We start from the raw sequence: 25,652 nt of genomic DNA on the forward strand, positions 1-25,652 counted from the left end.
CACTTGACCACGGGGCCATCACTGAAATGTGCAGCAATACAGAGAATTTAGTGTTTTCAACCCGAGAGTGGGCTCAGCTGAAAGACCTTTGTGCTTTGCTTGAGCCTTTTTCTGATGCAACAGACCTTACAGAAGGTGATCATCAGGTGACTATTAGCATGGTGGTCCCCACTGTTCTGGACTTGAAGAATCATCTTATAAAGATGGAAGTACAAATGCCCCAGGCCGTAACTATAGTCAGGGCACTGAAAAGATCTTTAGAGAAACGGTTCTCTGGAATTTTCAGGCAGATTTGCATGGACGAAAAGGATCCAGAAGAGCCGTTTAGCCATCGGATCTACTTCCTTGCCACCATGCTCGACCCCCAGTTTGGACTGACCTGGGTAGATTTAGATGTGCAAAATGGTGAAACCGGACCAGCACTGAAGAGGTTCAGAGATGACATTAAAAAGTCATTAATAGGTTACTGTATAATAATAATAATTTATTGTTATTGTTGTTTTTGTTGTTCCACTTAATATCACTGTCTTTGGTTTTATAGCATCATTAGAAGCATCCTGTCTAATCCTGTCTTTGTATGTGTGTGTGTGCACCCTTTTCCAGACCTTTTGATCACAGAGGTAGACAGAGACGGACCTACAGCACCAACAGAAGAAGACACAGAATTATCAGATAGTGACTCAGCGCCACCCCCAAAACAACGTCTTCTTTCACGCTACAAGGCATTTAGGTTGCAACGCAGCACAAGCCAGGACTCGAGCACTGATGCACAAATAAGCAAGTACCTAGACGGCATAAATGACTCTGACTGTGATGCACTCACCTTTTGGTCAAAAAACAAAGAGTGTTTCCCCAGTCTACACAGTGTTGCCTTGAAGGTCCTCTCTGTCCCTGCCTCTTCTGCCCCAGTTGAGAGGGTTTTTAGTAGAGGAGGCATTCTAATGAGACCCCACCGCGCACGGCTAGGCTATAAGATGTTGCAATCTTTAGTTTTCTTGAAGTGCAATCAATCACTGTTTTAAAATGTGAACTGTTTTCTCTCACTCCTCTCTGAAAATATGCTGTTTGTTCATTATATATTTGTTCATAAGATATTTGTTATTTGTTCATAATGTCTGTGTTCTATTGTTCCTGCCCTACTGAACAACAGGCTTGAATTCATTGGCAGTGTGTTGTAATCTCATGCCACTGAAGACATCAAGATGCCAGAATCTTTTAAGCACTTGTTCTTATTCTTATTAATGCACAATTTGTATTGGTATGTAATATTTGTAGTTTGCATCTGATTCATGTGAGGTGTGCACATGTCTTTATATTGTTTGATTACAGAATTTTACTTAAAATGGTGTTGTTTGACTAAATAAATGTGACCATTGACTTTTAAATAACATCTGCATATCACTTTGTGTTGACAGGCCTTATCCATTTTAGGGAAGTTGGTATCATACAGTGTAATTTGGCTAGTACTACTACAATAGGACATGATGCAATTTCAAGTTTATAATCTTCAGTTTGATGTTACAATTTTATCTATATATAAAGTATAACTGAAACCAGTTACATATTTCATATTTTAGTTGTTGGAGGTGATCGCTGTTTTGTCAGATGACTTTGGGGCCAGTCAGTACCATCATGTCAGCCCTCAAAAGCACACAAAAGTTAGTCTTTTTTTTGTCCCGGTCTTGGTCTCGTCTCAACTTGGTCTTGGTCTCGGTCTTGGTCTCGATACCCTCTGGTCTTGGTCTTGTCTTGGTCTCGATACCCTCTGGTCTTGGTCTTGTCTTGGTCTTGGATTAGGCGGTCTTGACTACAAGTCTACTCCCAGCAAAAAAAAAAAATAGGGAACCACCCCCCACCTTCCACCTCATAATGCTTAATTGACGTAGTCAACTTTAATTTAATGCACGCGTAAGAAAATGTACAGAAATCAATAATTTTTCTACAATAATTAAATAGATTCAACATCTTTCTTCAACAAAATTGCAGACTGCACAGATGGTATCTTCCCAAAGGAAAAGGTACTACAGCTTGCTAGGTTATAAATTTGACTTAATAGTTCCTATATCAAATAATGAATTTTTATACATTTTACATCAGATGAAAACTTTGGTTGTAGGATTCAGATAATTATTTATGAAAAGCTAGACATGACAATTAGAAAGAAAATTCTGGCCCCCTGGCAAACATTTGCTGATGCACCTGTAGCACTTCCTTTAGGGAAGCAGGCTGAACATGTTGAAACCAGGGTGGAAGCCGTCGTTGATGACGTTTGCTGCTCTGTTGAGGCAGCGGGAGGAATAAATGTCCATCAGGGAGGGGAGAGGGCAGCCGATGATCTTTTGTGCTGTCATGACTACACTCTGAAGCCTCGGTCTATCCAACTCAGTGCAGCTGCCGTACCATACCGTGATGCTGTAAGTTAGCAGGCTCTCAATGCACGAGTGGTAGAGGGTCAGCAGCAGGTTGGAGTTCAGCTTGTACTTCCTGAGGGCCCTCAGGAAGTGCAGGCAACGTTGGGCCTTTTTTTTTTGTTTTTGTTTTTTTTTTGCCTGTCCTGTTTGGTTCTTTTGCCATCAGAATTATTGTCTAAAGGCGAGGAAAGATGCCCAACGGATTTACTTTACCAAGTTGACCATCCCAGCCTTGCCGTAATGGTCTATTTGATTCACCTTTTATTGTTTATTTTATTTTTTTTTTAATTTTCACTTGCTAGTTACGGGACAGACTTTAATGAGGAAAAGAAAAGGGAGAAAGGAAGAGGGGGAAAAAACTGCGGAGAAGAGGGACGGGGATAAAGGGCAAAAAAAACCCAAAAACCAACTAAATAAGCAGACACACAAAAAAAAATGCATATATCAATCACCTGGATCGCCTGTTGAGAAAGAAAAAAGAAAACAAGCAGAAGAAAACGAGAGCAATACAATAAACAACATCACGATGATATATGGGAATATAACAGTAAATATTAAATATTAAACATTATTGTGCAGCACGTAAGATCGACAGCGCACAGTGTGCTTTGAGGTAGGAGCCAAAAAGGGTGTCGTTTGTGTGTGTGAGCACCCGTGTGTACACCTGTGAGCATGAACACGTTTGTTTTTAAAAGGTTCCTTCATGTAATGATCTGCTAGAGGGTGTGGGGGGGCCACAGCCCCGTCCTCCAGGGCATGAAGCAGGTATGGAGGAGATCAAGACTCCAGACATCCAGAGGCCCCCAGAACACAAGAGACCAAGGAAGGCCAACAGAGGGGCAGCCGCGCCACTGTCCCAGAAAGAGCTGAGGAGAGTCCCAGATGAGGGCTCACTCAGCAGCTGCGGAGCAGAAGCCAGGGGGGGTTGCAGTGATGTGCCCGTGAGCTCCGCCGGCAGCCAGCTGCGCCAGAGTGACTGAACCCCAGGCCGAGAGGCCGAGGGCACCCCACCCCCGAAGTGGCCCGAGCGAGCCCCAGGCTCCAGGCCCTGATAAGCAGCCACCAAGGAGTGAGCCGGTGTGTACCTGGGCGCCCACCCCCGGACACAAAGAACCACCAACGCGCTGATGTCTGAGGGCGTCTGCCACTGGCAGGGGAAGTGGTGGTGGGTGATAGGCCTCCATACCTTAGAGGGCCTGAGATGTCCCCAGAGAGGTGGCGTCTGATACCCGACCTGACATATGGACACAGACAAACAGGCACACACAGATACAAACATCCATTCCCACCCTCATGCTCTCATATGCACTTACTCCACACTCAACCAACGTGGAGACAGACATAAAGAGACGCTGTACACACGATCACACTCCCCAAGCGTACTCTAAGAACCTGGTCTAGGTACCTTTGCCGCTGGAGGGGGGAACTGCACCCAGACCCAGGTGGTGTTACCCTTTTTCCCTGTGGTGGCGAGAAGCAGACCGTCCCGACTCCGCAGCAGCAGGGAGGCCCCACATTCCAGACCCCAGTCGGATGGCCAACTCCTCCTCCCGGCCCCCCGCTCCAGCAGGTCGCAGAGAATGGGGGTGAGAGAAGACTCCAAAACCTCCCTCCGCCCACTCATATGTAGTGTTGATGCATGTGTGTTCTAAGGTGCATTTAAAACCCAGGAGGGCATGGAGCTACCTGCCAGAGAGCAGCAGGTAGTCCCTCCTGATAGCCCTCAGTGTCTGTATTTAAAATTGAGAGGTGGGCAACGACGCCAGGGGTGAGGTGTACACCCTGATGGTCTTTTGGAGTCCGTGTAGCGTGCCCACCCCCAAGATCCTATATGTATGTGTTATGAGAGTGTGAATAATGTGAATGTCTAAGTTGTGAGATAAAATTAAGGCACAAGAAGCCAGAAGGGGACAGAGGGGGGGATGCCTCCCCTGCACCCTGGTGACACACCTTTACCCCAAGGACCTGCATGTGTGGGTGGTTGTGGTGGAACGGGAAGAGGGAGGCAGCTGGAGATGGGGAGGGAAGGAAGGGAGGGGCAAGTGACCCCTCCCTGGGGCCAGCTCCCCCGCTGAACCCAGTAGGCACCTCCATACTCCGCAACCCGCCAGGGAAAGGGGACCCAGGCCCATCCGGACCGGGGCCCAGAACAGCAGCGCCGCCCAGCCCCACAGAGCCCGGGACAGCCCACCTGACCCCACCACAGAGAAAACTGCACCCACCCCATCATCCACTCATCTTCCAGACTACACAAGACAATAGACGCCCAGGCTGAGATCTTCCTCCACCTCTCCTATATCTCCCCCTCCTGCAGAGTGAGTTCCTGAAGAGAGGAGAGCTCCTGCAAGGTGTAACACCCCCCCACCAGTTGAAGAGCCCCCCAGGTGGCTCGATGCACTGGCAGCACCCTGCGCCAGGGCCGGGCCCCCATACACCCACCCGCCCACAACCCCAGCAACATACCAACCAGGACCCAAGCCCCCGAGGCCCAGCCAGGGCCCCAGCCCAGAGACGGAGCGCCCCCAGAACCTCACGCCCGTCCCAGACCCACCCAGGGGCAGCCAGGCTACCAGGTCAGTAACCCACGTCCGTCAGCACAGACCCTCCCCTAGCCATGCTGCACGCAGCCACGAGGAAACCGTCACCTAAGAGCCAACAGAGCCCCTAATAGGCCATGACCGCTACCCCGGGTTGAGCCACCCAAGGAAGATGCTCCTGGGGAACCCCCCGACGAACGTTGGGCCTTCTTGATGACCACTGAGATGTTATCTGTCCAGGAGATGTCAGCAGAGATGAGGACACCAAGGAACCAGAAGGAGTGGACCCTCTCCACACAGTCCCCGTGGATGTAAAGGGGGGGGGGGGAGGTATGTCAGTGCTGTGCCTCCTGAAGTCAACAATGACCTCTTTGGTTTTCTTAGTGTTCACTGGCATGTTGTTCTCTGAACACCATGCTGCCAGCTTCAGGACTTCCTCTCTGTAGTCTGCCTCCTCTGCCTTTGAGATGAGTCTGACTACTGTGGTGTCATCAGCAAACTTGATGATGAGTTTGTTGTTGTGGGTCGAACTGCAGTGGTGGGTGTAGAGAAAATACAGGAGGGGGCTCAGCACACAGCCCGGTGGGGAGCCAGTGCTCAGTGTGCGATTTGAGGAGACATTAGGGCCAAGTCTTACAGTGTGTGTGTCTGTGTTTGAATCCATCTCTCACCCCAACCACACACCTCACCTCTGTTTTACTGTTCTGATACATGTCCTCCAGCAGCCTCACCCTCTCTGTCCCACTGCTGTCCTCCTCATACAGTACCAAGGTTCCTTTCTTGTCACGCTATGTCCTCTTCTTCTTTTACTAAGATGAATTCCTTCTAAAGAAGGAAGGACATTTTTATATAATAACTTAACGCCATCTGTCATCACCTACAAAACAACAACCTACCTTGTTGTCATGACAGTGATTAGGCATACAAAAACAGCTGTACCATCAATGTTTCTGAATAAAGTTGAAGGATGAGGAGAAGGTTGAGGAGAGCCATGCTTTTAGAACATGTAAGCAGGAAAGCATACATGTTCTTTAAGGTTCACTTCTTTGTTTCATTTAAAAACTTTGATGTCTGCTAATGAAAGTTTCTGGTAAAGGGATGACTGGACACACAAAAAACATCTAAAACATCTATGGATTAAAAGGTCAGATAAAGCAAAGTCCAACTGGAAATGGTACACTATGCACAAGCAGGGCAACAAGTATGTTCTCTACAGACGAAACCAGGGTCGTGGGCGTGTCTGATGGCTTCCCCACACAGGTGATCAAGGATGTGAGAGAAAGTGATGCAAACATTTACTACTGCAACAAGTATAGAAACAACCAAGAACACTGCTGGGACAGGAGAGTTAAACTCATTGTTTCAGTATGATGCTTGCAAACAGTGATTATTTTATGATTATCACACCGATGAATGCATATCCTCTCAGAGCTGAAGGTAAAGGTGATTCCTGCCTAATCACGACCTGAAAACAGCTCCATCTTAGCAGTGATAGAAAATTGAAATTCAGAGAAACGCTAAAGATATTTGAGATAAAATGAATGAAAATTTTGGTTCCCACAAAATATGAATAAAACAGAGTAAAAGAGGGTACAAATATTACTGAACAGTACACACAGCTTTTAGAGGCTCACACTGCTACCATTCATATAATACCCCCCCCCCCCCCCCCCTCTCTCTCTCTCTCTCTCGTCCAAACATGGATGAAGTATAGACCCAGTGAAGACATTTGATGTGTTATAAAAAAAAATGTAATCGTTTTTCTTCTTTTTTCTATTTCTGTATACTAATATAGGCCAGTCACTGCATCTTTATCAGTAAATCTGCTTGGTCTGATTTTTTTTAATTTAGACTTTACAAAGGTGAGTATACTAGTAATATATAAAAACACACATGTATTTATTATATATAGCAATAGACTACCTTTACTGCTCATTTACTGAAGTATATTTACAGATGAATGAAATGAAATGATATTTTGAAAAATAAAAATATCACGCCTGTTAGTGGTTCTGGTAAGTTTCTTTTTCTGCACCACAATAACCATTAATGCCGCACCATTGTTGTTACTCTGCCAATAGTAACAACTTTGGGTTTTTTGATGAAAATGTAATGAAATGTGGTCATGTAGCATATTTAATTGGGATGCTTTGTAAATTTTAAAAATAACAAAGACAAGAAGTGTGACAATACACAAAAAACCCCACTATAAATTCAAAAGTAAGAGTCCAATAGCTGCTGCAAACATGCATTCTTCACTAGAGGGCTCTGTTGTGAAAAAAAAATTATCATAAAGGAGGAAGTGACTTTGGTCGTGTTAAAACGTGTTTGTCCTGCAGACACGCTGAAATCAGCTCTGTATTCAGGTTTTCCTCTTAGACAGCTCATGAATTTGAACATTTATTCACATTTCTGATATTTTATAAATTTTGATATTAACAGAAGTCATAGCAAGGACTAAATTATATTCACATAATCAACTTTTTGATTAGAAGAGAAAATCTACAGCAGCCATGTTGTTGGCAGAAGCTGGATGTTTGTTTCTGGGTTTCATTCTGTGTCTGTCAGGTAGGAATAATTTGTTTCTCCTCCTCATGATGACTGTGATGATGTTTCTGGAATCTAGAAAAAGATGCAGAAAGTTACAAGTTTTTCTCAGAAGTTAAATTAAAGTGAATTTCCTAAAAAAAACCTCACTTAAGAGATTTACTGTTAACATGATTTTTTCTTGTTTTGAAGTTCTGAACTGTCAAGTGTATCAAAGCACCAGATTGTGATCCTTTACAGTAACATGCTGTCATCACAGATTAGCACAGAAAAGAAAGTTAGCATAAATGTTCACCATGTTTTCTAATCACATGTTGTGTTAAAGGTGTTCAGGGAAAAGCAAACAGCATCTGTGCCTTGAAAGGTTCATCAGTGAATCTGCCCTGCTCACATCAACATCTCACTGCAAGAAATGGCTGGTACACTGGACACGATACTGTCTCCAAGATAATGTTCTCAGTAGATGAAACACATGTAAAGTACAGCATGTCAGCAGAGAGTAATTTCACTCTAACAATCAATAATCTGACAGAGAGAGATGCAAATTTTTACTGCTGCATTAAAACTGCTGACAGATCAAAGTGCCAACAAAGTGGAATTCATCTCCAAGTTACAGGTACAGTTCTTTTTACAAATGCATCATAAATGAATGAGTTTATGAATGATCAGTGTATTCATGTTGGTCATGTGACCTCTCAGAGCTGCAGGTAAAGGTGATTCCTGCCACAGAGGGACAGACAGTAACACTGATGTGCAGCAGCAGCTGTCCTTTGACTGAAAAGCCTGCAGCCTACATCTGGTACAAGAACAGAGAGTTTCTCTATGAGGACTGGTCTCCCTGGTACCAAGAGCTGCTCAGCAGGGAGGAAGCAGTCACATACTCCTGTGCTGTCAAAGGCTACGAGGATCTCAGAGCCCCTGAAGTCTCTGTGGGTGAGTCATGATGGACACCTCCTCATCATGTTATGAGATGTTAAACACAAACACTTTACTCTTCAGACTCTAATGAATTTACGGAAAGTTGTTGGTTTTTCTCAGGTTCCATCACAGAGACCTGCTTCAGTGTGACCTATGCTAAAGGGAGAATGTGTTCTTCTCAGCAGACATCAGTGGACGAGTCCTGCTCCATCACATATCCCAGAGGTGAAGTTCTGGACAAACTGCACTTTGAAATTTCATTTTTATTTCTTAATTTATTTGACATGACAGAGATGAACTGGTGGAAAATGTGTTCATCATCTCCCAACAGAAATTCATGTCCAGAGGCCTGCTGAACACAGAGGTCACATCAGACTGACCTGTAACAGCAGCTGTTTTCTCACTGACCCTCTGATTTCCTTTGTGTGGTATGAGACCAGAAAGCCTACAGTGCAGGAGGGAAAACAGATTCAGTTTTCCATCTCTCATCCAGACAGTTTGTCTTGTGCTGTAAAAGGTCTTGAGGATGTGCGCTCTGCTGACATCTGTGAGTAAACTTACTGTCTCTCAACTTTCAAAGAACTAAAGCTTTTGTTTCTCAAAATATTATCACCCCTTCTTGCAATTAATACTAAGTCTATTAGTCATCACACTAGTAAATCCAAAACGGTTCATTCTGTTCATCTGGACATAGCATTTTCAGTAGGAGAAACGTTTCGTCATTCATCTAAGTGACTTCTTGAGTCTCAGCTCACTGCAGTTTTCCCCAACCTCATAAACTGTACATTTCCACAATGACTGAAACTAGGTCAGTTTCTTGATCATTAATGAGTGATAAATTATTTTGTAAATGTTGGTGATCACATCACAATTCTCAGCTGCAGATCCAAAACTCTCCCTCTTCAGATCTGCTCATCTATGATACTAACAGTATTCATCTCCTGACTTCTGCTCAGCTTTTTCAGTCTCAGCCAAGAGTAACTCAGTCTCTCATTTTCCTGAATATATTTCTTTTCCTGATTTATATATTTTTAATGTTATTATTTTATTCTTATAAATTATTTAGTTGATTTTGTATTTTTATCACTAATTATTACAGTAATTTAAAGTACTTTTTAGTTGTTGCGTTGTACTTTGTTGTCAGTTGTTAGCCGACCCACAACATCTGTTATGTTTAAATATATAATATAAATAAACTGATTTGACAAATTCAGTTAAAATATCTGTGTCTTATCGATATTTCAGGTGTTAATGATGATTCCTGCTGGAGTTTGAATTATGTCCACAGCAGAATCTGTGCTCTGGAAGGATCTTCAGTCAACATCTCCAGTAAATACTCACATCCTGACTACCAGCAGATACAGTCTAAATGTTGGTATAAAGTCAAGAGAAATGCTGAGGAGGACATCAGGAGGAACCTGACTGAGGATGCAGATCATGTGGAGTATGATGACAGCATGAAGAACCAACACATCCTCAGATTAAAGAAGCTGAAGAGAGATGACTCAGCAGAATACAGGTTCACCATCACAACAGAAAATGAAGAAGTGAAACAGTTTGATTTTCCTGGAGTTACTCTGACTGTCACAGGTAATTATGGTTTGTCAGTAAGCAAGAGTAAAAATATTATATTTTTCAAACCTACTAGCTCTTAATAGGTACATGTTGTGTTACAAAAGAATATGAAGAGCCATCATTCAACTGTGTCTTACATATGTAATGTAAGTCATCGCACAGATCCAACCAAATGCATGATGCAATCATCAGATTTCTCGAGCCATTCATTTCTTCTGCATATCCATTTTCAAGTTTCAAGGTCCCATCCAAGGTAGTGGCAGTGAATGTAAACAGCAGTAAAACTATAAACATCTAATCTTTACTGCCACTGTTGTGTATTTGTGAATCTTGCACTATATATGCACTAGCCATACTACAGTGATGTTTTAAGTGCAAAAAAGGAAAATATTGTACTTCTGAGTCAAAGGCGTCTGGGAAGGGATCTCGCATTTACGACACCAACTCTCTGCCATCTATAATCCAGTTTTGAGATCCTTCCCAGACGCCTTAACGCCCACTCACATCCTGGGCCATCTGACCTCAGGAATTCGCATGATAAGGTGGGGCCAGGTTTCACAATGAACACACCCGAAACTCTGGCTGATTGGGACCCACACCCAGTTTCACACCTTGGCTCAGGCGATTAGAGGATCATCAGGGGGTCCTTTTGTCTCTCTGTGGGGGGATACTCCCACTAGGTTTATATCTGGGACTCTCCACCATTTGACCTTAGAACTGAAGAAGCTTCTCGGATGAGAGGTGAAACGTCTTCAAGCAACTTAAAGATATCCAGACGCTTTTCTTTGCAAGCTCCTTTGACTACGATGACCTGGATGACTGAGAACCTTCACAGACACATTGTACTTCTGACATATCTTGATTAAGGCATAATACATAATGCCTATGCTTAATTTCATCAGTTGACCAAACCCATGTCTTTGTGAGATAGAGTACTCAGAGAGAGCGCACACAGACACAGCTCCAGCATGCAGAGAGACTGAAGCCTGGATTTGAACCAGGTGTGAGGCAACAGTGCTAACCACCTTCTCACCCACTCATAAAATGTTTATGCTATGTTAATGCTGACTTAATTTTATTTCTAAACACTACCTGAGGTAGAAACTCTGCATTTCCTGTTGACAGGGGATTTCTTAAAATCACCCCGCAATTCTTCAGCTGAGACACTTGAGTTAGAAAACACAAACACTGCAGTTGTCTTTACTTGCGAGGACAAGTGACAGAGCGCTCCTACATGTAAGAGACACTCACGGACTTGCACTCTGTCACCGTCTGCTTTCTTTATTTATACAACAGGAATTAATACATTCGTTCAGTGACATGAGCATGTGCATATGTGATTGTGTGTGTGTGTGTGTGTGTGTGTGTGTGTGTGTGTGTGTGTGTGTGTGTGTGTGTGTGTGTGTGTGTGTGTGTGTGTGTGTGCACAAGGTCAGAACTGCTTGTTCAACTTCTTACTATCGCTGTGGATAGATTCAGATACAAATATCAGAACACGTTTCATAAAGAACAATCAGTTCTGAGCAATGAAAAGATCATCATGCAGCATTCTATCACAAATAAACTTATATCATTAAAAGCTTATACTGACTGAACAAATACAATTCTCTATTGACACCTGTATAGTGTCTTCATGTTTTTCACCCATGCATGTTCTGATGTTAGTATGATCAGTTAGGAAAGAAAAAGAAGAAACTATTTTAGCCAGGCAAAAATGTTTCTGCTATATTATTCTTTATTATAAAATCTGAATTAATTCAAAATAAAAACAGAATGCAGTGATTTGTAAAAATCACACAATATAAAACAGAAAACAAATCAAGCATATAAGAATATATTTTTCTTATGAATTTGATGCCAGAAATGTTTCTCAAAAATGTTGGGACAGGGCAAGAGTAAAGCAAATTGGAGGAAGTTTTGCAGCTAAGTTTCATTGGCAACAGGTCTGTAATAAGAAATAAAAAGAACATGTAGAGTTTCTTACATGTAAAAATGGGCAGAGGTTCACTAACCTGCAAAAAACTGCATGTACAAATTGTGAAAATTTTCAGAATAATGCTGCTCAGTCTGTATCAGAGCCTAGACTCTGATTGTAGAGGTGAAGAAGGTGGCTCGAATGGAGCTTGGGTGCTTGAGTGTTAGAGATGCAGGGGGGGTGGGTTATGCAAAGGCATTTGCAAAGGAGAATGACAGATATGGTAAATGGTAAATGGTAAATGGCCTGCATGGCCAGCGCTTTTCTAGTCCCTAAGGACCCCAAAGCGCTTCACACTACATTCAGTCATTCACCCATTCACACACACATTCACACACAGGCGATGGCAAGCTACATTGTAGCCACAGCTGCCCTGGGGCGCACTGACAGAGGCGATGTGCAATGAAATTTATTGTATGAAGCATGAATGCTGATTGGCCTGGAGAAGGTGACTGGACAAGACCAGTGATGGCACAGTTTGACAGTGTGGGAGAGTTGGAGTGATTAAGCTTAGATTTAGCTGGTAGCACCTAGAAGTGGACAGATGTGAGACCATAGAAACTTATGCATAATGTTCATTCAAATGTAACCTGAGATAAACAACAACACATGGCATATCTGTGCCACTATCCATCCATCCATCTTCATCCGCTTTATCCGGGGCCGGGTCGCGGGGGTAGCAGCCTAAGCAAAGAGGCCCAGACCTCCCTCCCTCTCCCCAGCCACCTCCTCCAGCTTATCCGGGGGAATACCAAGGCGTTCCCAGGCCAGCCAAGACATATAATCTCTCCAGCGTGTCCTGGGTCTGCCCCGGGGCCTCCTCCCGGTGGGACATGCCTGGAACACCTCACCCAGGAGGCGCCCAGGAGGCATCCTTGTCAGATGCCCGAACCACCTCAGCTGGCTCCTTTCGATGTGGAGCAGCAGCTGCTCTACTCTGAGCCCCTCCCGGATGGCCGAACTTCTCACCCTATCTCTAAGGGAGAGGCCAGCCACCCTTCGGAGGAAGCTCATTTCTGCCGCTTGTATCCGCGATCTTGTTCTTTCGGTCACTACCCACAGCTCGTGGCCATAGGTGAGGGTAGGGACGTAGATCGACCGGTAAATTCAGAGCTTCGCTTTTTCACTCAGCTCCCTCTTCACCACGACGGACCGGTGCAGCGTCTGCATTACTGCAGCTGCAGCCCCAATCCGTCTGTCGATCTCCGGCTCCCTTCTCCCATCACTCGCGAACAAGACCCCGAGATACTTGAACTCCTCCACTTGGGGCAGGAACTCATCCCCGACCCGGAGTGGGCACTCCACCCTTTTCCGGCTGAGAACCATGGCCTCAGATTTGGAGGTGCTGATCCTCATTCCCGCTGCTTCACACTCGGCTGCGAACCGTTCCAGTGCAAGCTGGAGCCCTCACCCGATGAGGCCAACAGAACCACATCATCTGCAAAAATCAGAGATGAGATTCTCTGATTCTTCTCCAAGTCCACAAAACACATGTTGACTGGTTGGGCAAACTCCCATGCACCCTCAAGTATCCTGGAGAGGATAAAGAGCTGGTCCAGTGTTCTGCGACCAGGACGAAAACTGCATTGTTCCTCCTGTATCCTGGGCCACTATTTATTCCAAAAAATACTAAGCAAAAGGCAGGCACTAACTCGCGATAGGGGAAATCCATGAAGTAGTCAGCTTTATTTCTGTACAATTATTATACATGTTACTGCTACTACCTGCTACTATACTATAATCATAAAATGTTGCTAGTTTTTAACACACTGCTTCTGCATTTTGTTTTCATTTTAGTTTAAAAAAAATAATAATACAGTGTAATGTATCATATGTTACAGGGTGGCTGTAACAGGTCACCAACTAACTGGAAGGTTGGTGGTTCAATCCTAGTCTGCTCCAGTCTGCATGCCAAGTATCCTTGGGCAAGATGCTAAACCCATGTTGCTCTCCAATGCATCCATCAGAGTATGAATATATGTGGATGTTAGTTATGAAGCACTGAGAAATGGTAGAAAAAAAGTGTGAATGGGTGAATGCACAAGTTGTGTAAAGCACTTTGAGTGCTCAAAATAGAGTAGAAAAGTGTTATATAAGAACCACTTCATTTACCATTTTGTTCTTATTCACAATTCACATTTAATGCATAAGCCACAGAGGAGATTTGCTATAAAAGAGATTTCTTTGACCAACGTTTCTCTTTCAGAGCTGAGAGTGAAGATGAGTCCTTCTGCAGTGGTGACAGAGGGTCAGAGAGTCACACTGACCTGCAGCACCAGCTGTCCTCTGACTGACAACACAAACTACATTTGGTACTTGAACAGTCGACCTCTGACCCCGAGAGAGAACCAGAACAAATATCTGATCCTAGACCCAGTCAGCAGGGAGGATGCAGGAAGCTACTCGTGTGCTGTGAAAACCAACAAAGATATCAGCTCTGCTCCAAAGACTCTCACTGTCCAAAGTATCACAGGAACATGGACACCAGCAGCTGCAGGAGTTTCTGCTGCTCTGCTGGTTTTAGTACTTCTCACTGTCTGCTGGTGGATCAGGTGAACATCAATGTTTTGTCTCTCACATCAACCAGATTCAATCTCAAGTTCACACACTAACCTGTTTCTATATTCATCTGTTTCACTGACCAGAAAACAGAGGTCAGGAAATGAAACAATGGAGAACTTCACGGTAAAGAAAATACATTTAATAATCTTGCTTCTGTATAGGGACAGTCTTTTCCACATTTAATCCTACCACTCCTCTTTTTCACCACTTAATTTGAAATGTTTGTTCTGTTTTGCATCACTTACACTTTGATTTCAAGTATGAAAGCTTCTCACCTCCGCTGACAGAGGAGGAACCTGACTACAGTGAAATCTGCTTGTCCAAGAATAAAACAGAGACTCTCTACTCCACTATTCAGCCATTTCAACCACAAAAGCAGGACCATCACCCCTATGATGTTGTGGACTTGAGAAACAAGACTGCTCCTGAGTGAGTATGTTCTGTGGATATAAATCACACTTTAATTGAATTATTTTAATTAATGCACTAGTTTTCTTACTTTCAGGCTCAATGAACAGGCTCTGGACACCTAGAAACTTTACAACACATCAACCTAAAGAAGATAAAATATAACAACACATCTGGCTGTACAGGACTTGAGTGAATTTGTTGAGATGTTGGCCTTTTTTTTGATGAGTATTTACGTGTTGTGGGTGCTCTTGACAGCATTAATGGATACACTTATAGGAATTGAAACTAAGTGACTAGGGAGGCTGAGCAGCTCTTGATCTTGAGACGCTCGCTCTCAGGCTCTGCCTCACACCAAATAAGAGGAAGCCTCAAAACCTGTGCTTTTTGTATAGTGTGTAATTAAAAGCACTAGTCTTTCACACATTACAAAATCTCAGTTAAGTCTTGGAATTTTCCACTGAATATATAATGAACTGTTTCCCAAAAATGTGCCATTTTAGGAGTTATTACTTTTTAGTATCAAACTGGGAGTCTTATTTAACCTTTTTAACTATCATCTACTGTTTTAATCAAAACTGTTGACTAGCAGGTTTGCAAGTCAGAGATGTTTTGCCAGGTTATGGTTATGTTATGCAAGCAAGTTACTCTTGTAGACTTTTAGGCATTGCAGAGACACTACAGAAGAAAGAGACTGGTTACTCCAAGACTGCAGAGTTGACAACAGGATAAGAGGTCATAGAAACACAACTTCCAGGTGGGGGAAAGTCCAACTCCAGTCCTCTAGAGCTACTGTCCTGCAGCTTTTAGACGCGTCCTTGTTCTGACACACCTGAATCAAATGAATGGCTTGTTACCAGGCCTTTACCAAACTTGATGGCATGCTGAAGAGGTAATCCAATCATTTGATTCAACTGTATTGGAATAGGGATGCATCTAAAAGCTACAGGAGAGTAGCTCTCGAGGACTGGAGTTGGACACACAGGATTTAGAGATTCATAAATGACTTCCCCAGTTCCCAGATGTAATTCTGTCAAGTTTCAAGACTTGCTGGAAGCATTCTGGAGCAAGATAACGAAAATAAATTCTCAACCAACATGAAACATCTGCCGTCAGATGACATATACCCAGTTAATTGGATATTTTAATAAAATATAGTATTAGTAAGTAATTCTTTTTTCAACTTTTGCTTTTATTTAGGCTACAGTTATGAATTTTATGTTTTAATAAGCCGGGGTCCCTATGATTTCTTGTCTACTTTTATAGTTACACATAATATGTTTTATAATATCCAAAGGTTCTCATGTGTTTTCAGTATTTGCCATAATCATGTGCATTATGTGATTTTTTTGGTTTGTAATATGACTACTTTTGAAAATATAGGTAATTTGACATGCACATTATCATTACAATTAATGTCCATGGTTTTTCACTTTTGTGTCTACTTCTGTCTTTATAAAAGTTGAGTTAAATTAAACCTGTGCTCCAATGTTTTTTTGATGGCCACACTTCTTAATAAAATATAGGAGTGTAGCCTGACTGGGATTATTTAAAACAAGACCAATTTCAAATGTTATTCATACATTTTATTAACATACCATTGTATTACAGGATTAAGTCAGGTAAAACAGATGAATAAAAGAATGCTAAGTAATTCCTTGCCTACTTCTTCTGCAAAAAAACAAATCAGTCATAGGAGTGTTCCTGTAAGTGCTGGAGTGAGAATGAGGAACAAGAGAAAAAGAAAAGAGAAGGAATGCAACTCTTTTCTCGATGGTCACTTGACACTGTCTTAGACAGTATACATTTCCTCTTTACTCAGTCCACAAAAGGATAAGCTGTACAACCTTTTCACTGGTTAATGTGTTAAAAGTAAACTTGAGCAGCAGGATAAGGTGACCAGATGCTGTAAAACATCTTTAAAGAGGCTTTAACACGTCAGGTGTTTCCTGTGTTAGTTTTCCATATATACTGCTTTGCACTCAATTTCAGAGTAATAGTGAAAGGAACTTTGGTTAAACTGACTCATTCAGTTGTGATTTTCTTGTGCTTTCAGTTCTCCACTAATATTTTTCCACATACTGGAGGACCTCCCTCTTTTCATACACTACACTGCATCGCTCACCTCTTCCAGCAGCACCCCCTGAGACAGCTGGGGACTCAATCTGCACACAGTGATTACTAGATAATGGAAACAGACAGTTCTTTAAAGAGAGAAAAGTGAAAGTTTGCTGGTTCACTTCCAGCTAGAGACACAAATCCCCATCGAGCTTGCATCTGGTTTAAAAATGCCAAATCCAACATGCAGAGCTACCTGCAGTTAACCCTTTTGTCACAAGACAGCAGCAAACGTTTGTTGACATTCAGACTTTGGCTAAAAGACAATTCCAAATCATGTATCATGTACTTGTATTAGGAGTGTGACAGTTAAACTGAGCCAGCTGAAGTCTCTAGAACTGTGATGCTGTAAAAATATTTTGTGTGTTTTGAAATTCTGCATCATGCATGTGAGACTGCAGCATTTGGGTTCCCAGATGTTTGTAGAAGCTGAAAAGCTTATTTTAAAATTGAAAAATGTTCACACAAACATCTTTCCTTGACCCTGCAGCGGTGAGTTCTTCCCTCCACACCACTCAAGCTGCTGTAGTTATCTTTTGATATTCAGTTTCACCTCATCATGAAACTGAATATCACATCAGGTTTGTTTTTGATTGAGTGTCATTCTGCCTGTAAACACGATAGCTCAAAAACCTGAATTAACTTAATGAGTCATTTGTTGAAAATTGACAAAAAGCATAGAAAAGTATAACTTAAACAAACTATGAACCTTACAAGTGTAGTGGGTATTGTCAACATATATAAAACCTTTCTAAGGTTATAAAGTAACTTTATTTGTTAAAAGTTTTTTTTTAAAAATGCTCATGTTTAATTGTATATTGTATTGAGGCTCTTATTTTGTGTTCTAATTTTAATTTTGTTTCTTTTATATTTATTTGTTTTCCATCCATCCATCCATCCGCTTCTGCTTATCCTTTTCAGGGTCGCAGGGGGCGCTGGAGCCTATCCCAGCTGTCATAGGGCGAGAGGCAGGGTACACCCTGGACAGGTCGCCAGTCTATCGCAGGGCCAACACACAGGGACAGACAACCATTCGCACTCACATTCATACCTAGTGACAATTTGGATTATCCAATTAACCTATCCCCACAAGCTGCATGTCTTTGGACGGTGGGAGGAAGCTGGAGTACCCGGAGGGAACCCACGCAAACACGGGGAGAACATGCAAACTCCACACAGAAAGATCCCGGCCTGATGTTGGAATTGAACTCAGGACCTTCTTGCTGTGCAGCAACAGTGCTAACCACCGTGCCACCGTGCTGCCCTTTATTTGTTTTTATTTATTTAAATTTATTAAAATTTTATTTTTATTTCCATATCATTCACTTTGGTCAGTGGTTGCTGTTTTTAAAGTGCTTTATAAATAAAGTTGGGTTGCTTTGGCTAAAGATCTAAAATAGGATGTCACTCAGTCAAGGAATGTTCGACTGATGCCACTCTCCAGTGACATGCGGCGAGTGCTACGCTGTGGGCTCTTGCTGAATGAAGCTAGGACAGCCACTGATGTTTCTTCATTAGTGACAGTTTTCTTGCGTCCACATTTTGGAAAATCCAACACTGAACCAGTTTCACGAAACTTAGCAAGCAGTTTGCTAACTGTAGCATGGGAGATGGGTGGTCTCGTAGGGTGTCTTGCATTGAAATCTGCTGCAATGACCCGGTTACTGCGTTCACCAGATATCAACACAATTTCGATCCGCTGCTCACGTGTTAACCTGTTCGACATGTCAACGGCTGTGAACAAAGAGAAACTTAATAACTCATGAAAGAATAAAGTTACATTGAAACCAAGCACACCATTGTTTTTCTTGTGACATTACCAATAAGTTTGATGTGTCACATGACCCTCTTCCTATTGAAAAAACAAAAGTTGTATCCAAGATGGCCGACTTCCAAATGGCCACCATGGTCACCACCCATCTTGAGGAGTTTTCCCCCTCACATATACTAATGTGCCACAAACAGGGCTTTAATATCACCAACCATTCCCATGTTATTACATTGTATCCATATAAATGGCCCACCCTGTGCTATTTTAAACTTTGTTTCTCACAGATCAACCAGTAAAAATGTGTTACCATGGCAACTGAGGCTTTGTGTGGATTACCGTCTGTTGAATTCAAGGACTAGGCAGGATGCTTTTCACCTGCCTTGAATTGAGGAGTCCTTGAATGTTGCTCTGTTGCTGTGTTAAGATCATTCTTAGGGTTTGCTAGCTATTATCACCGCTTTGTCCCAAGTTTTGCCTCCCTAGCTCATTCAGAGCTTCAGGAATGAGGTTTTGCATGACTTACATAATGGGCATAGTCACCAGGGGATAGACAGAATTGAAAACTTGATACAGAAGAGATGTTATAGTCCAGGTGTGTTTAGAGGTTGAAGATCATTGTCAGCAACACTGTGTTCAGACTAAGGCAGTTTATTCCAGACCTAAAACAACCATGGGTCACCTCATGGCTGGGAGGCCTAATCAGATTCTAGCAATTAATTTCTAATGCCTTGAACCCTCTGTTGATGGTCATATAAATGTATTGATTCTTACTGATGTGTTCTCCAAGTTTACTGAGTCCATTGCCACTAAGGATAATTCCTATTGAAATAGGTACCTCTCCAAGGCCACATTTAGCTTTTGAAAAGCTTAGTTCAAGTTCTCATCATATTATGAGATGCTAAACACTAATACTTTACTGTTCAGACTCTTCAGAAAGCTTCTCTTGTGCTGTTAAAGATGTTGAGCATCCATTGTTAAATAACTGGATAACAAGTAGATATGAAGATTAGTATTAAAGCCAGTGTGATGTGATGATTTCAACAATTTAAACAGAAATGAAGTCACTATAAAATGGCTCCTGTGAGAGTTTAGGATGTTGGACTTTGCTTATACATCATAAAAGTATTGTTAATTAAAAATAAAACACACATATATTTTGTATTTTAAATATGTAACAGCAGTACATGTATTCTGTTACTCCCCAACACTGTCAATCAAGCTGTCTTAGAAGGTTTAGAAGGCCAAATAGCACTGCTTAGACCAGGCATTCACACAGCCCCAGATTCCTGTGATTATAAAGAGGAAAAACAGCCCCGCCTACCAGAGGTGGTTCCCAGACTCAGGTCTTACCTGTCACGTTGATGAGAATTACATTAACATGAATCCAATATGATTTTTAATTTCTGCTGCAGTATATCAGTTCTACACTAGAGGTCTCTTTGTAGTAAAAGAAATGATTGATAAACAAGGAAGCGACGGTATTAAAACTGAATGCAGCTTGGAGAAACACTTAAACCAGCTCTGCATTCAGTCTATCCTCTTAGATGGCTTTTGATTGATTCTGGTTTCTGATATTTTTTCAAGTTTAATATGAACAGCGGCAGTAACGAGGCCTTTAAAATATTCATACACCCAACTTTTTCTCATTAGAAGTTAAAATTAATAACAGCCATGTTATTGGCAGAAGCTGGATGTTTGTTTCTGGGTTTCATTCTGTGCCTCTCAGGTAAGAATAATTTGTTTCTCTTCATGATAACTGTAAGGAATATGTGTCAGGAATGTAGAAAAAAGACGCAGAGAGTTACAAGTTTATTTAAGAAATGAGAAAGTCTCAGTTACTTGTTCTGCTGTTCTGAACTGTCAAGTATATCAAAGCACCAGATTGTGATCCTTCACAGTAACATGCTGTCATCACAGATTAGCACAGAAAAGAAAGTTAGCATAAATGTTCACCATGTTTTCTAATCACATGTTGTGTTAAAGGTGTTCAGGGAAAACCAAACAGCATCTGTGCCTTGAAAGATTCATCAGTGAATCTGCCCTGCTCAGATCAACATCCCACTGCAAGAAATAGCTGGTACACTGGATACTTGAGTATCTCCAAGATATTGTTCACTACAGATGAAACACATGTAAAGTACAGCATGTCAGCAGAGAGTAATTTCACTCTAACAATCAATAATCTGACAGAGAGAGATGCAGATTTTTACTGCTGCATTAAAACTGCTGACAGATCAACGTGCCAACAAAGTGGAATTAATTTCCAAGTTACAGGTACAGTTCTTTTTACAAATGCATCATGAATGAATGAGTTTATGAATGATCAGTGTATTCATGTTGGTCATGTGACCTCTCAGAGCTGCAGGTAAAGGTGATTCCTGCCACAGAGGGACAGACAGTAACACTGATGTGCAGCAGCAGCTGTCCTCTGACTGAAAAGCCTGCAGCCTACATCTGGTACAAGAACAGAGAGTTTCTCTATGAGGACTGGTCTCCCTGGTACCAAGAGCTGCTCAGCAGTGAGGAAGCAGTCACATACTCCTGTGCTGTCAAAGGCTACGAGCATCTCAGAGCCCCTGAAGTTTCTGTGGGTGAGTCATGATGGACACCTCCTCATCATGTTATGAGATGTTAAACACAAACACTTTACTCTTCAGACTCTAATGAATTTACTGAAAGTTGTTGGTTTTTCTCAGGTTCCATCACAGAGACCTGCTTCAGTGTGACCTATGCTAAAGGGAGAATGTGTTCTTCTCAGCAGACATCCGTGGACGAGTCCTGCTCCATCACATATCCCAGAGGTGAAGTTCTGGACAAACTGCACTTTGAAACTTCATTTTTATTTGTTAATTTATTTAACACGACAGAGATGAACTGGTGGAAAATGTGTTTATCATCTCCCAACAGAAATTCATGTCCAGAGGACTCCTGCTGAACACAGAGGTCACATCAGACTGACCTGTAACAGCAGCTGTTTTCTGACTGAGCCTCTGATTTCCTTTGTGTGGTATGAGAACAGAAAGCCTACAGTGCAGGAGGGAAAAAAGATTCTAGTTCACATCTCTCAGCCAGACAGTTTGTCCTGTGCTGTAAAAGGTCTTGAGGATGTGCGCTCTGCTGACGTCTGTGAGTAAACTTATTACTTATTGTCTGTAAACTTACAAAATAGAACAGTTATGGTATGGTACAGTTGATTGTTCTGTGTTGTTGTTAGAATATCTGACCACAAAAACAGAAACACTGTAAATTTTAATGCTACAATAATAATTTGTTAAATACAATTTTTAAGATCTGATAACGTTTTATTTTGTTAGAACAGTCACAGATGTTGTTCTTTTGCATTTTTAGGCTACAGTTGCAGGGTTTTGACTCATTATTGTATGAGGCGTGAGTCTCTGTTATAGCTATTGGCAATTGTCAGTGGTTATTTTGCAATATTTTTATATTGTTTGTAATGATTTTGTAATAATTCACTGAGGTTTTTTTTCTGAAAACAGTTTTTTTGAATCAATAATTTGCTGTATATCTTATATGTCCTGATAAAATATTTGCATAGCAATTGATTAAAATTTTATGATCAAGGGAAATCATTTACATATGTGATACAAGAGCATACATAAACAGAAATGATTTGTAAATTATTTCTGTTTATGTATGTATGTTATATTTCTGTTTCATCCATATTTCAGGTTTCAGTGATTCCTGCTGGAGTTTGACTTATGTCCACAGCAGAATCTGTGCTCTGGAAGGATCTTCAGTCAACATCTCCAGTAAATACTCACATCCTGACTACCAGCAGATACAGTCTAAATGTTGGTATAAATTTAAGGGAAATGCTGAGGAGGAAGCTGAACAGCTGACTGAGGATGCAGATCATGTGGAGTATGATGACATCATGAAGAACCAACACATCCTCAGATTAAAGAAGTTGAAGAAAGACGACTCAGCAGAATACAGGTTCACCATCACAACAGAAAATGAAGAAGTGATAGAGTCTGATTTTCCTGGAGTTACTCTGATTGTCACAGGTAATCATGGTTTGTCATTATATATGTAAAAACAACTGTCAACACAATATCCTCTGCAATGCTTTCAACTGAATTGACAAGAAAAAGATGCAGGAATTTTCCTCAGGTGATGATGATGTTTTATTTAGTCAAAAAGCTACAAAGAGTTTTTAATGCTTCTTGCACTCTTCAGAAGTTAGTGAAAATCCAAAGCACCAAATCCTGTTGTCTCTTTAATGAGAAACCGTTACAGTTACTGACCAGTCTGAGTGTTTTTCAGAGCTGAGAGTGAAGATGAGTCCTTCTGCAGTGGTGACAGAGGGTCAGAGAGTCACACTGACCTGCAGTACCAGCTGTCCTCTGACTGACAACACAAACTACATTTGGTACTTGAACAGTCGACCTCTGACCCCGAGAGAGAACCAGATCAAACATCTGATCCTAGACCCAGTCAGCAGGGAGGATGCAGGAAGCTACTCCTGTGCTGTGAAAACCAACAAAGATATCAGCTCTGCTCCAAAGACTCTCACTGTCCAAAGTACTACAGGAACACGGATACGAGCAGCTGCAGGAGTTTCTGCAGCTCTGCTGGGTTTAATACTTCTCCCTATCACTGTCTTCTTGTGTATTAGGTGAACATTATTGTGTTATCTCTAAGACCAGTCATGTTTAAACTTTATTTGTTTTTGTGCAACAGGACTTCCAATCCATAAACTTTACAGAATTTCAGAGACATTGCAGCAATATGAATGTCAGGTTGTGTCTTAGACTCCACCTTTCTCAGAACATCTCATGCTGCCCCAGGTGTGGGGGCCTATTTCACCCTACCATGCTCCCTGCTGGTGGCTGGTGCCCCAGCTGCTGCTTGGTGTGGCCTGGTCCCCCTGGCTGTGTCCAGGGCCTGCTCGGGTGGGGGCCCAAGGGTCTTCTCTTTAACATGAATTTATGATCACTGTCTCGTCTCATCAGATGAACCTTGATATCATTTATGAAAACATCTCAGCTCAGTCAGCAGGGCAGGATGATCATCACTACAGCAGACTGCACTTCAGTGAAAACCACACAGCTGACCTCTACTCCACCATCGAGCCACTGTGTGCTCAATAAAGAAACGTTTGTTAATATGGTGATTTTTTTCTCCAATGATAAACGTTTACCATCACAGCAAAGACACTGCAGCTTCTTGATCCATCAGTGGATTACGCTCACTTTATTGGAATATAAATTACAGGAAAAATAAGTTGAAATTGAAATCCAATTGAGATTGAAAAGCTCTAATCTTAAGCACTTTATTTTGTGTGCTTCTGATGCCATTAATGAAAACATCAAAGCCATTGTGTCTGCGGGTTTCTCTTCTGTTAGGTTTTTGTCTGTACCACAAAATAACCACTAACAGTGTCACATGTCTCTGCTCTCACTGTCAGCACTGTCAGGTTTTAGATGAACATATAATAATATGTAGCCATGTCACATGTTTAACTGAGCTGCTTTGAATGTAGTTTGTCTGGAGAAAGACTCAGAAAAATCAAATCTCTTTTCAGCCTTTCAGGTAGGAGTAATGAAAATGATGTTTCTGGAATGTAGAAATTATGCATAATTCATTAATTTATTTAAGTTTATAATGTGATTTGATCTGTATGACCTCTGAATTGTATTAAAGTACCAGATTTGTATCCTTAACACTAACGTGCTTTCTTCACACATGAAGTCCATCATTCTACAGTGAGAAAGATTATCGACAAGTGAAAAACATTCAAAACTGGCTTCTGACTATAACATGCTGCTGTGCAGTGCAACTAAGATGTCCTAACCCAACAACTGTACCAACCTGATTCAAGCTTATTTCAAATACAATGATCAAACAAAATGAAGTATATACATAATATGTGTAACGGGGTTCAGTAACCTTCCAGTCACTGAGGTGGCCATGGCCAAGTTATTACTGTAAGTTATTATTAATTATTAAGTTAAGGCTATCTGTCTGACAGCTAAAGCCTAGACTAAAATGAGTCATACAAAGGACAGTAACCCAAAGCTCAGCAGCAAATCTTCAACAGAATGGCTTAAAAAGAAAAGAATCAAAGTGTTGCAATGGTCCAGTCCAGTCTTTCCAGACCTTAGCCTGATGGAAATACTGTGTTGAGTCATTAAGAGGGATGTGCAAACCTCCATGAAATGAAGCAATGCTGTAAAGAAGGGTTGGCCAAAATTCTTCTGAAATGATGCAGTTTCTTATAGGAACTGAAAGTAAGATATTTAAAGACTTAGCAGCTCTTGAACTTGAGACACTCTGTCTCTGTCAGGCTCTCTCACACCAAATAAGAGGAAGCCTCAAAACTTTGTCAGATTTAGCTTCATATAAAGGCAAGCAAACCAGTAAATTGTCTGAAATCAGGCGTACTAAAATCCAGGAACTTTTCACTGGACACAAATAAATGTGTTCAGTTCTAATAAATGTTCTATTTTAGGTATTATCACTTTGTACATTATTGTGGATGGAACAAAAGGTAAAAATCTTGATCCCAGACTCAGAGGACTCAAAACTAGTTCATCACCATCATCTCAGCTGCACCTAATATATTCTTGATGGTCTGGTTGTATTAAATGTTCTTTTTATTGCGCAGCTTAAGGGAAAATTTCAATGACTTGGATGCCTTTTGAAACTGCTGGAGTGAGAATGAGGAACGAGACAAAAAGAAAAGAGAAGGAATGCAACAGCCAAATGACGCTGTCACAGTCAGTATACATTTCCTCTGTACTCACAAATCACAGAAGAATAAGCTGTATAACATCTTTATTAGTTTTTTTTTTTTTTTTTGAGGT

At 41.6% G+C, this 25,652-nt stretch overlaps 2 protein-coding genes and 1 long non-coding RNA gene across 5 annotated transcripts in view; all 3 read left to right on the top strand.

Annotated features, from left to right (window-relative positions):
- Positions 1 to 18,316, top strand: part of LOC113018274 (B-cell receptor CD22-like) — a 93,484-nt gene extending 75,168 nt beyond the window's left edge. For 2 of the 3 annotated variants that reach the window (XM_080303177.1, XM_080303176.1), the window contains exons 5-9: positions 9,659 to 10,003; positions 14,170 to 14,515; positions 14,609 to 14,648; positions 14,785 to 14,954; positions 15,031 to 18,316. In XM_080303177.1, the coding sequence (XP_080159303.1) occupies positions 9,659 to 10,003; positions 14,170 to 14,515; positions 14,609 to 14,648; positions 14,785 to 14,954; positions 15,031 to 15,058 (929 nt within the window). In that variant the 3' untranslated portion in view covers positions 15,059 to 18,316. Of the gene's footprint in view, positions 1 to 7,260; positions 7,517 to 7,820; positions 8,112 to 8,194; positions 8,429 to 8,533; positions 8,639 to 8,744; positions 8,961 to 9,658; positions 10,004 to 14,169; positions 14,516 to 14,608; positions 14,649 to 14,784; positions 14,955 to 15,030 lie in introns of those variants that run through there. The other variant, XM_080303175.1, reaches the window with a different exon arrangement.
- A 2,008-nt stretch (positions 18,317 to 20,324) lies between these two features.
- LOC145429539 (uncharacterized) lies at positions 20,325 to 21,407 on the top strand. Its single transcript, XR_013909782.1, has 3 exons — positions 20,325 to 20,548; positions 20,806 to 21,096; positions 21,180 to 21,407. It is a non-coding gene; the product is annotated as an uncharacterized LOC145429539 (long non-coding RNA).
- A 124-nt stretch (positions 21,408 to 21,531) lies between these two features.
- LOC145429532 (uncharacterized) lies at positions 21,532 to 24,509 on the top strand. The gene is made up of 4 exons (XM_080303171.1): positions 21,532 to 21,623; positions 21,730 to 21,948; positions 22,512 to 22,850; positions 23,110 to 24,509. The coding sequence occupies exons 1-4, from the start codon at positions 21,566 to 21,568 to the stop codon at positions 23,463 to 23,465; spliced, it is 972 nt and encodes a 323-aa protein (XP_080159297.1). The 5' UTR covers positions 21,532 to 21,565; the 3' UTR covers positions 23,466 to 24,509.
- The last annotated feature ends 1,143 nt before the right edge of the window (positions 24,510 to 25,652 follow it).

The sequence above is a fragment of the Astatotilapia calliptera genome, chromosome 6 (genome assembly GCF_964374335.1).
Source record: "Astatotilapia calliptera chromosome 6, fAstCal68.1, whole genome shotgun sequence".
In the NCBI taxonomy this organism is placed as follows: domain Eukaryota; kingdom Metazoa; phylum Chordata; class Actinopteri; order Cichliformes; family Cichlidae; genus Astatotilapia; species Astatotilapia calliptera.

Excerpts from the sequence above, each read along its gene's own strand:
- LOC145429532 (XM_080303171.1), top strand. The coding sequence starts at position 21,566 with ATGTGTTCTTCTCAGCAGACATCCGTGGACGAGTCCTGCTCCATCACA. Across the intron at positions 21,624-21,729 it reads CTCCATCACATATCCCAGAG|AAATTCATGTCCAGAGGACT; the intron begins GTGAAGTTCTGG and ends ATCTCCCAACAG. Across the intron at positions 22,851-23,109 it reads AGTTACTCTGATTGTCACAG|AGCTGAGAGTGAAGATGAGT; the intron begins GTAATCATGGTT and ends AGTGTTTTTCAG.